This window comes from Marmota marmota, unplaced genomic scaffold (assembly GCF_001458135.2).
Source record: "Marmota marmota marmota unplaced genomic scaffold, marMar, whole genome shotgun sequence".
NCBI classification, from domain to species: domain Eukaryota; kingdom Metazoa; phylum Chordata; class Mammalia; order Rodentia; family Sciuridae; genus Marmota; species Marmota marmota.
Window position 1 is genome coordinate 34,513,236 of NW_026000026.1, and position 12,119 is coordinate 34,525,354.

The following is a 12,119-nucleotide window of genomic DNA, read 5'->3' on the forward strand; positions in this document are numbered from 1 at the left end:
TCTCTCTCTCTCTCTCTCTCTCTCTCTCTCTCTCTCTCTCTCTCTCTCTCTCATTTGGATATTAAACCCAGGGCCTTAAGCATATTAAGCATTCACTGTGCCGTGAACTGTACCCAAAGCTCCTACATCTATATTCCTATAGTTATTTCTGTCTATATATTTGTTTATTTACTGGTTTATATGTGGTATAAAAAGAGAGAAAATATGACTTTATAATTTGGTCAATGGAACTTGGGGCCCATCCTCATATTCTTCCCAGTTCATTCAAACTTCTCTTTTTGACCAAGCTCTCCTTGACTGTCTGTCCACCTCTATTTTGAGCACTTATAGTTGTGGCCATACTGTCTTGGAGAATGTTGTATGGCCTTGATGTCCAATGGTTTAGTGACATAAACTCTTGTTTCCTGATTCAACTCTCCTTCTTGTGTCACGTTCCTGGGAGGGTGTGTGTTATATCTGAGAACCTTGGTTAGTTGGTTTCCTGGGTAATTATCAACCAAGTAAAAAGAAATGAGTTAAAAATCAGGGTCCAACAGGTGGGTCCACCAAGGAAACTGATTTGTGTGAGGGAAAATAATTAGGGAAGAGGCAGAGGATGGGGCCAGAAGGCAGTGTTGCAAAGATGCCTGGGGCCTCCTTGAAAAGTAGACTGGTGTGAGACAGAGATCAGAGGCAATGTGGTATCATAGGGAAAGGTCTCTGCCATCATGGAGTTCTAGGTCCACCACTGCCCCTGGTGCTCTGGGAACTATCAGCAAGTCTCTTCCCTAGGAGGACTGGTATCTGGGACTACAAGCTGATCCTCAAAGAATTGGAATTCTTTAGAGTTGAATAAAGTTGTAAAACAACAACAACAACACAATCTTCTAAAATTTATTTCCAGCATTCTCCTTTTAATAAGAGGAAAGGATCCACTTAGTGCTAACAGGTTCTTCACACTTCTCTAACATTTGCCAAACTATTTTTTTCTTTTAACACTATTTTAAGAAAAAAAAATTTAGTTAGGATACATACTTAGTATGAAATTTTTTTTATTCAGGTGTAGTTGACACACTATAAACTAGACACACTTACCTGCATGGTTTGATAAATATTTGACCTGTGAATACACCTATGAAACTATTACCACAATCAAGGAAATCAATCTATCAGCAATTCTGAAAGTTTCCTCATACAGCTTTGCAATAAATATCCAGCTCAATGGATTTTCAGAACCTGAATGTACCTCTGTGACCAGCATACAGATCAGGCTACTTCCTGCTCCTCCTTAGGATTTGGAATTCAGCAGTCTTTTAATACTAGTAGTTGGGGTTTGCTAAGCAACTGCCCTAATTATGTTGCTAAACTATTTGAGTTCAGATGGGGCTTTGTTTATGCCTGAGCACATTATTCATCCTCAGTTATCTTATGTATAAAATGGGCATAATAACTTTATTCACCTCAGATAATTGTCAAGGGGATTATGCGAGCTAACATTTGTTCCTACAACTGAATGTTAATTTAGGAACTAGGAATATGAAGTATATAGCTTTTTAAAAGCTGTGTATTTGGATGATATTTTCCATGAATTCTTCTTATTCCTCAGGCTCAGGTCTCATCTCCCTTCTCTCTGCTGATTTCATATATGGGAGATGAGGGAGTGAGTTCCCAAAGAGCAGGAGGATCCTGGCATTCAGTAGGAACTCAATAGATGTTTACTGGGTCATCTTGACTTGAAAACTTAGTCTCTCTGAAAAGATTTCTAAAGCCTGTTTTCTATAGCTGTGGATCATAGAAATTTGGGGAAAGGCTGCCTGTTATCATCAAGGATCAAATAAGCCAGAGGAAATATGTTCTGTTTTCTAGGATGCAGTTCTGGTCAGCTCTGCAAACTATTTAGCCATCAGAAATTCTTCCAAGGACAAAAATAAATAATAATTTATCTCTAAAATGGGAAGCTGGGTGTGGTGGACAAGGCTGTAATCATAGGGGCTTGGGAGGCTGAGGCAGAAGGATCATAAGTTTGAAGATAGCCTCAGCAATGTAGTGTGACCTTGTCTCAAAATATTAAGGGTGCTGAGGATATTGGTCATTGGTTAAGCGCTACTGGGTTCAATCCCTGGTACTAGATAAATAAATAAACAATATATAAAATAAAATAAAATGGGAGACAGGAGGCTATTAAGCTATCCTGAATGTTAGCTACTCATATGCTCTCCTGTACCCAGGAAGCTTGTACTCTTGGAGTGAGAGTGCAGCTTTGTGAGGGATGTACTAAAGTGAGGGAGGAAGGGGACACCAGCTTAGCCATCTGGGTCAGCCAGATGAGTCCTGGTGATCAGTGGGGTGACAGATGTTGTTGCAAGATCACCCTTACATCCTCTATCCTGAAGCTGAAGAGGATACAAATGAATCCACCCCAGAGCACGGCTGACATTTCCTTTCTTGATCTAGATGCTAGTTATAAGAATATTCCTTTGTTGAATATTCATCAAGCTCTACATTACACTAAAAAAATTGTAGTCTAATTCACATGTTATGATGCACCCATTTTAAAGTGCCTATACATTTTTATAAATGTAATACTTAAAATGTAAATTTTTAAAAGGTGTATATAGCTCAACACATTTGAACTATACTTGCAATCATGTAAACATTACCTATATCAAGATAGAGAACATTTTCATCTCAACTGAAAGTTCTCTTGTGTTCCTTTTCCTGAACATGAACAACTTTCTGATTTCTGTGACCTTAGACTTTGTTTTACCTGTTCTTAAACTTATATAAATTGGATCTTACCATATGGACTTTATTGTGTCTGACAATTTTTACTTGACATAATGTTTCTGAGATTTATCTGTGTTGTTATATACAGCAATATTTCTTTTTGTTTGTTTGCTTTTTTTTTTTTTTTGCTACTGAAGATTGAACCCAGGAGCAATCCACTAGTGAGCTACATTCCCAGTCATTTTTTTATTTTGAGACAGAATCATACTAAGTTACCCGGGCTGGCCTTGACCTTGTGATCTTTCTGCCTCAGCCTGAGTAGCTGAGTATAGTAATATGGGCCACTGTACCTGGCTCACTCCTTTTTATTGTTGACTAATACCCCATTGTATGAATCTACTGTAATTTATTCAACTTTTAAGGATATTTTTGTTGTTTCCAGTGTTTTACCTTGTCAATAAAGCATCTATGAACATTTATATTGAAGTTTTTTGTGTCCAAATATTTTCATTTTTTTTCTTGGGTAAATACTTAGCAAGAGAATGCTATGATATAAGGTAGGTATATATTTGTCCTTATTAGAAATTATTGAACCATTTTACAGAGCAGTTATACCATTTTACACCAAGGCTGTTGAGTTCCATTTGTTCCATATTATTTTAAACACTTGTTATTTTTAAGATTTTTGTAAGTTGTATATTTGTATGCAATTTTTTATGGTATATGTGTAAGGGCATACTTGAGTTAAAATGTTAAAAAACATTAATAAAAATAACAGCTATTGAATATAATTGAAAAAAGTTGAAAATTTAACTGAACTCTGGGTGTTTTGTAGGTGAATGCCAGGAATCTGATAACTGAATGTTGCCCTATTTAAGTGATGCATTTTTATTTTACATTGGGGAGAAATATTAAGTGGCTGAGCCTTGGGATTCACTGAGGAAGTATTATTTCTGTAAGGAATTTTCCCAATGGTTCTTTAAAAGATCTTTTCATCTTTATTTTTGACTTAGTTTTTCATAATACACTGACCAGAGCTCACTCCTTTTTTTCTTTCCCATTTCAGAACATAAATGTCCAGTGGATGAACGAGAGCAGTTGGAAGAAACCTTGCCCCTGATTTTGGGGCTTATCTTGGGCCTTGTCATAGTGGTAACACTCGTGATTTACCACATCCACCACAAAATGACTGCCAACCAGGTGCAGATCCCCAGGGATCGATCTGAGTACAAGCACATGGGTTAGGGGTCATTAGGCAGGCAGCCCCCAAGTCCTATCCCCCAACTGGATCAGGTAGAAAAACAAAAACACTTTCCACCTTGCTCATGGGATACACCAACATAGCTACAATCCAACAGGCCTGGGTATTCGAGGCTTGCTTGGCCTGTGTCCATGCTTAAATCCAGAGATGGGGGAGTTCTTTGGATTCATGGGCTAAATTGCAATTTTTCTCTCCATGCTGGGGAGCCAAACAGAAGGGGGTCAGCCAGCTTTTATACTTATGATGACTTGCTTTTGACTCTCCAAGAAGCAAGAAACACCACTTGGAGAGCTATCTGGCCCTGAAGTTTAGGGATTGAAAACAAGCTTCCTTTGGGAGGAAACCTCTTTAGGTTCAGGGAAGAGGGGGTGCTTTGCTCCCTTGGCTTACTACACAGTTTAAATGCACACAAAATACAACCTCATGCTCCCTGCAGCAAGACCCCTGAAAGTGATCCATGCTTCTGGCTGGCATTCTGCATGTCTAGTGATTGTCTTGGGAATGTTTCACTGCTACCTGCACCCAGTGACTCTGCAGCACAAGAAACTGTTAATGTAACTATGCAGTTATTTGGAATATATAATGTGTCAGGTCCAAGTAAGGTGACCTGAAGAATCAATCCATGTGAGTTTGTTTTTGAAAATGAATTAAAACACACTACTCTCTGGCCTTTGGCTGCTTTCTTGAAACAAGAAAAAGAAAAAAAAAAAAACACAAATGGTTTCTTTGGTATCAAGAGGGGAAAGGGGGAAGGATGAAGATGGATGTCATTTTTCCTTTTTTTGCAAGAGGAAAAGCAAAGAAGAGCAAGAATAAAAAGAAGGGTGTCTTAGCTTTCCATTACTGTGATAAATATCTGAGATAAAAACATTATAAGGTGGAAAAGTTTATTTGGGCTCATGGTTTCAGAGATTTTAGTCAGTGGTTGCCTCACCCTGTTGCTCTGTGCGTATAGTGGCACAGTACCTCCTGGTGGGTGGGAGTGTGGAGGAGGTCTCTTTATCTCATGGCAGTTAGGAAGCAAAGAGAGGGAGACAGGATAAAGGCCAGGGTCCAATATCCCCTTTAAAGATACATCCCAATGACCTAACTTCCTTTCTCTGGACCCTACCTCCTCTGCAGGTTCCATTACCTCCCAATAGTGTCATGAGCTGGGGACCAAGCCTTGGGGGGATATTTAAGGTCCAATACAACAGGGAAGAAATTAGCTTTGCTAAGTAAAAGAACATGGGTTTATTTTAGCAAATATAAGTAGTTTCAATAATGAAATATCTTTTATGATGAGCATAGTATTGCTTCTGATGTGTCTTGGTCTTAAATATGGCATTTCTGTTTGTATTAAAAATCTGGACTGGATGAAAACAACAAAGAACAAATTTTAAGAATTTAAAAGTCAATAGTTGGAAATTAATGAGTTGTATCTACATATCTATTTTACTTGCTTACTTCAAGTGTAAGAATAAAGGCTTCAACTATTTTAGAATATTTTTATACAATTAGAAATGTTTCTGATAGTTATCATCCATGTGAATTAATTCATGAAACCTCTTAATATTGATGTAGGTTTCATTTCTGGCTCGGTTTATCTTTCCTTGCTTGAGTTGTTTGTTGCCATCCCTTTGAGGCTTGTTCCACACAGAGTACACAAATTTTTCCTTGATTTCATGGCCCTTTGCACATGCCTCTATTATAGAAAGTGCTTATAATACATCATGATCTGTCCTCTCCTAAAGATTCTGAGCTCTAGGAAAGTCTAAGACTATATTTCCATGATTATTATATATCTGTTGAGCATTAGCCCATTGCCTAGCACATATTAAATGCTCAATAAATATTTGCTAAATAGTGTCTCAGTAGATCCTTGTAGGAGCCCTGTAAAGTAGATGTTCTAGATATTTTTCTTCTTCACAGTTTGTAGAACTCAGGTGTTTGGAGTTTTAGTAATAGACCCAAGATCACATAAGTTAATTTGTTGAGCTGAATTTGAAGCCTGAGTTTTATGAACAAAGCCATTTTCTATCTAGGATGAAACATTTTTTTTTCTACCTCTCCCTTTTTAAACTTTAGCAAGATATTTTTATTTTTAAATTAGACTTTTAAATTGACTTTTAACCTCTATTGTTTTTTGTTGTTTTTATCTAATCTAATGTTTACAAGTCAAACAATGAATATAGGAAACATTTTTTTAAAAAGTCTGGACTGGACACATCAATCTAAGTTTTATTTGCAATAAAATGTAATTTGTTCACACTTCAGACAACAGAAATGCATATAGTTTAAATTGTATTCACTTTCTAAATAATCATTTTTTTTTAACCAACAAATTGAGGTCAGAGGAATCCTTTTCTTTGGTTCTAGGGTCAAAATCTCCTCCTCCCTATCAAATCTCCACCCAGCGAGAGGCAGCTTATGAATTCATTTCCTTGAGTCTTTAGCTGCTGAAAACTGGGAAAATTAAAAGTTCACTATCACGGTACATCTTGCTAGACATCAGCCAGTTGTTGTCTTTTTATTCAATTGTTTGCTCCTCCATCAATCTTGATCTTCTTTACCTGATCCCTCTTTGGTGTCTGCCTGGTACTAGTGAGAGGAAAATCTATAAATTCTCATAAAAGTTGCGCAATGGAATTCCCCAAGGGGTGTCTGATTCCATCCTTTTATTAATCTGAGACCTTCTCATTGCTGTATTCCATATTTCATAAGCACTTCCATTTCATCATCACACATGTTTTTTAAAAAATTATATTCTTTATTTATAACCATCCAAGGATTTGTGGAGATGCAGAAGTCACTATTCTTTTCAGTAACTCCTTCTCAGACTTACTCTAAGAAGGTTCTCCCCCACCTTTTTTTTTAGTTTTAATTAGTTATACATGACAGTAGAATGCATGGTAACACATCATACATAAATGGAATATAATTTCTCATTTTTATAATTGAACATGATGTAGAATCCCACTGATTGTGTAGTCATATATGTACATAGAGTAATAGTGTCTGATTCATTCTACTATTCTTCCTACCACCATATCCCCTCCCCTCCCTTCACTCCTCTTTATCTAAAGTAAGGCTATTCTTCCCTAACACCCCACCCTTATTGTGAATTAGCATTCACATATCAGAGAAAATATTTAGCCTTTGTTTTGGGGGGGGGATTGGCTTATTTCTCTTAGCATAATATTCTGCAGCTTCATCCATTTACTGGCAAATGCCATAATTTCATTCTTTTTTAAGGCTGAGTAATATTTGATTGTGTATATATACCACATTTTTCTTTATCCATTCATCTGTTGAAGGGCACCTAGGTTGCTTCCATAATTTACCTATTGTGAGTTGAGCCGCTATAAACATTGATGAGGCTGTGTCACTGTAATATGCTGATTTTAAGTCCTTTGGATATAGATTGAGATGTGGGATAGCTGGGTTAAATGGTGTTTCCATTCCAAGTTTTCTAAGGAATATCATACTGCTTTCCAGATTGGTTGCACCAATTTACAGTCCCACCAGCAATGTATGAGTGTACCTTTTCCTCCAAGTCCTTGCCAACATTTATTGTTGCTTGTATTCATGATAATTGCCATTCTGACTGGAGTGAGAAGAAATCTTAGAATAGTTTTGATTTGCCTTTTTCTAGTTGCTAATTGCTTTTCTCAAATTGAAAATTTTCACATTTATTGATTGACTGTATTTCTTCTTCTGTGAAGTGTCTGTTCTGCTCCTCAGCTCATTTATTGATAGGGTTATTTTTTTAGTATTAAGTTTTTTGAGTTCTTGATAAATCCTGGAGATTAATGCTCTATCTGAAGTACATGTGGTAAAAGGGAATTTTCCCTTTCCATACTATTGAAAATTCTCTTGTGTTTTTCCAACTTGTGTCACAAAATATATGCTTATTATTAGTTTTGGTATTGTCAGTCATTCACATATTCTACAAACACTGAATTTGAACACTCAGTATCAATTTTGAACATGTATTCAGTGCAGATTTGGTGCCAAATGTACACTAGTAAATGTGACAACTTAGAGTCCCTGGATGGGGGGACTGACAAACACATAAGGATGTCACTCTAAGAAAGAAGAGTTTGAGTCTTTTCAAAATGGTGACATGTATCCACATCCCTGAGCCTATGGTCTTTGGAATCCAAATTTTTTAATTCTCAAAACTTAGAGGGATTTTGTTTTACCTATAAAATGAGTATGCATGAAAAGCCATTTTGCTACTTACTGCTATTGTTATCCTCATCATTATTATTTACCATGTTATTTTATTTAGCTGTTTTTAGATTAAATCTTCAACTCAGCCCAATTTCTTTGAGCCTAACCTTATTTCTCTGAGCTCTGTCGTTCTCTTCATTATGAATGGAACAATATAAAGTTGAGCCCTAGAATACAGAGTAGGAGTAGTGACTTATCACCATTTCTTTCTTTCTTTCTTTCTTTTTTTTCCTTTTTGTTTTTGTTTACATGTTGTGGCTACTCCTGCAGGAGAAATAGGCAGAGATGGTGGCTTATCCATCTATGTCTTTCTCTTCCCATGCTCAAAGATGGGAAAGGAAATAAACAGATGAGCCACAGATGCTCAGTTACCTATTAACTGTTACTTTCTTTTTTACTAGGATTTTAAATACAAGTGCTCTGGACACATGAGGATACTGGGTATGGTTGCTGGGTCTGCCTACCTGAATAATCCATGGCAGATGAACTATAAGCAGATTTCTTTTTGGGAGAGTAACTTTAAATTCTGAATATGTTTTTTTGCAGAGTCCCCCTATTCCTAGGAAACAGCCCCCATGAAACTGCCTCAAAGGTCAGGGGACAGTTGCTTCTCTCCTGGAACCTGAGAAAGTTCTCCAAACTGTAACTACATTTTTTTTTTGCCAATTGTCCAATCTTTCCATTAATGAAAACTTGGCAAAGCTGCATGGGTATGGGAGACACCAGACACATGTGAATGGAGAAGTGGAAGGAAAGATATTAGGACTGTTTGTATGGTCATCTCTGGTTGGAGCAGTATGCTTTCTGCATGAGGGTGTTTTTACAGGGTGTTAGTCCAAATTGACATTGGACAAAACAGTTTTCCTGCTGTAAAGCCAACTTTTTCCTCACTGCCAACACCTAGTGACCCAGGCAAACAACTTTTGAGTATCTTAGCATGTGGTTTGATGCTGACTCCCCTGAGTTGTCTGACCCCTGAAAATGTCATTTCTAAGGTGTCTAGACTAAGAATCTGTATGGTGAGATCCTAAAACTTGCATCTTTACTATATACTCAGTTAATTTTGATGTAGAAATAGAAAAACTTCTGATTAAAAAACTTTTAGCATATATGCACATTATCCAAATTATTGTGTTTCTGTGTTTATTTTTTCATTTGAAAATAGAATTTATTCCCATCTCCTTGTAAAGTTATGTGAGGATTCATGAAAGTACACTTCAGTTCCTAGCACAATGCCTGGCACCCTGGAGATGCTCCACAAAAGATGTTATTAATGACATTTTTTCCAGCACAATTCTTAACATGATTATTCCAGTTTTGCTTGCCAAATAAGAGTTCATGGAAGATGAAAAGGGACTACTGCAGGGGTTTTTAATTTAGCCTCTACAGTTCTCTGTGTCCATTTACTGAATTCATAATATTTCTATGCAAGGATTTCTCCCACCACAAGTCCAGTAAACCACTCAGGGGGTTGTCAATTTGGAAATGAGGAGAACTATCAGTCTGTGAACTTGGATAGGAAAAAATTATTCCTTTAGTGTTTACTAATTTTAAACAGAAGGTATAATTTTATTTAATCATGTACATAGGTACTACACCACTATACGACCTGTGAATTTGTCATCAACAAAATCACTACATTACACTTTTTGGTGATATCTCAAAAAATCATTTATAATCACTGCATTGAAGTTATGATATTAGTTTCATTATAAGATCAGGATATTTAATGCATCATAACCACAAAATGAAAGTTTTTATTGTAATTATTAATGCATATTGATTAGACACATTAATGGTTTTCACTGTCACATTCCATACATGCATATATTGTGCTTTGATTATATCCACCCGCCCTACTATGCTGTCTTGCCATCTTCTGTTCCTTGCTTCTTCTGGTTTCCTTCCCCTACCCTAACAGTCTCTTTTCATGCTTTTTTTAAAAAAATTACTTTCCGTATATGAAAGAAAACATAATACTTGTCTGTGTATGGCTTATTTTGCTTAGCATGATGTTCTCTGGTTACATCCATTTTTTTTTTCTGCAAATGATGGGATTCCATTCTTTATGCCTTAACACTTCACAGTAGACATTTACCTCATTTTCTGAATCCATTCATCTGTTGATAGGCACCTAAGCTGATTTTGTGAAGAATGCTGCAACAAACGTAGGAGTGAAGGTATCTTCTTTGAATGTGTACTTCATTTCCTTTAGATATATATCCAGAGGTGGTATAGCTGATCCTATGGCAGCTCTGTTTTTAGTGTTTTGAGGAACCTTCATATTGTTTTCCATAGTGGCTGTACTAATTTACAATCCCACCAACAGTGCATAGGGTTTCCTTTATTTTCATGTCCTCATCAGCATTGAATTGTTTGATAACCACACTTTAATTGGTTTTCTTTGTAAACCAATGCATTTGAACATACCTGTCTGAGAAAGTGCCCAAATTTTTAGATAACCAAGAGGGCCTAGGTGCTAAGAGCCCCAGGGTTAATGGCCACTATAGATGTCATTTAAAGTGACTGAACCTGTGGAGTTGTCTGCCAGAGAAGGATTCACAAAGGCCCATGTGATAAATCAGATCATAAGTATTTATTGTCACTGATCACGTACCTTCTATGCCCAGTTGCAGGTCCTGGGGACACATCAATAGACAAAATAGGTAAAAATCCCTTTGTTGAACTGAAGTGTGTGTACGTGTGTGTGTGTGTGTGTGTGTGTGATGTAGGTATTATGATTAATGTGTGGTCGTTTCCTAATTCTTTGGGCCTTGATTATCTTGGTTAAGGTGGGTCACATAAAATAATGATGTCCTTTCTAGTTTTAAGTTTTCAAAAATGCTGACAACATTAGACATAATTATTGAAGCATTTGTCTCAGGATCAAAACCTTCAGGATAAGGAGTGCATTTAAAATAGCATATTCTGATCCGGAAATCAACCATAGACTTTCCCCAAGTTCTTTTTTGTCCTCAATGAAATCTACTTATGTAGGAGATGTAGTTAAGAGTCCCATCTCTGTTCCCTTACCCTTTCTGGAGGTCATTAGCTGACATTCCAATAACTTCCCCAAGTCTTTGGTGCAGAGAACTGTACCCATGTGCATGTCAAGATGAAAGTTCTGGGAGTTGCTATCCCAGGAGCAATTCTCAACCAATAAGAGTTAGGACATGGTGGACAAATACCTCCCTCATTCTCATCACCAGAAAGTCAGTTCTGAAGTGTCTCCCAGAAGGTTTGCAACTGCATTGAGCCCAGTGCCCGCCGTGAGGACCTCTTCATCTAACTGCACTTCTTTTTCTTTTTACTGCTCCTCGTTGTTTCCTCTCTACACTCTACTATGTGAATGAAGATTCTCAGGATAATCTCCCCAAAAAAGAATATCTATTTAAGTGTTTGTTCTGGGCTCTTATTTTGTTATATCCCACACCAACATAACATAAACTCAAAATGTAAATATAAAATGCACACATTTGAAGACTGAAACTGAATGCCTTTCCTGCACTCCGTGGATTTGTACTAATACCATGTCACTTTTACAAAATTCTTTTTGCTTGTACATTTTGTATCTGCTTCAAATCAAATCAATCTTCTCTTTCCCCAGATTCTCAATACCATTTCCTTGATGACACAGTGCTGTTCTTTTGGATCAGTTTGACCCAGGAGTTGTTAACTTCATAGAATGATTTTTATTTTTTCAGTAATTGATACTGAGTGTGTTCTTCCCATTGGATAATACGGACACAACCACAATTCTGCTTGATTCCATGTATGTAATCCAATTTTTAGAAAATCAATCTTATTAAAAAAAAATAACACCTCTCCTTTGCTCAGACTGCAGCTGTACCAGGGAGAGGTAGCAGCATGGGGACGGGAGGATACATGGTACGCTCTTCTACTCCCTCTTTCTGTCTTCTAAACTCTCTCCCAAATC

General features: G+C 36.9%; 1 protein-coding gene across 1 annotated transcript in view; it reads left to right on the plus strand.

Annotated features, from left to right (window-relative positions):
• Positions 1–4,634, plus strand: part of Lamp5 (lysosomal associated membrane protein family member 5) — a 15,491-nt gene extending 10,857 nt beyond the window's left edge. Inside the window, exon 6 of the mRNA XM_015507360.2 lies at positions 3,773–4,634. Coding sequence (XP_015362846.1) covers positions 3,773–3,951 — 179 coding nt within the window. The 3' untranslated portion in view covers positions 3,952–4,634. The remainder of the gene's footprint in view (positions 1–3,772) is intronic.
• Positions 4,635–12,119: the final 7,485 nt, after the last annotated feature.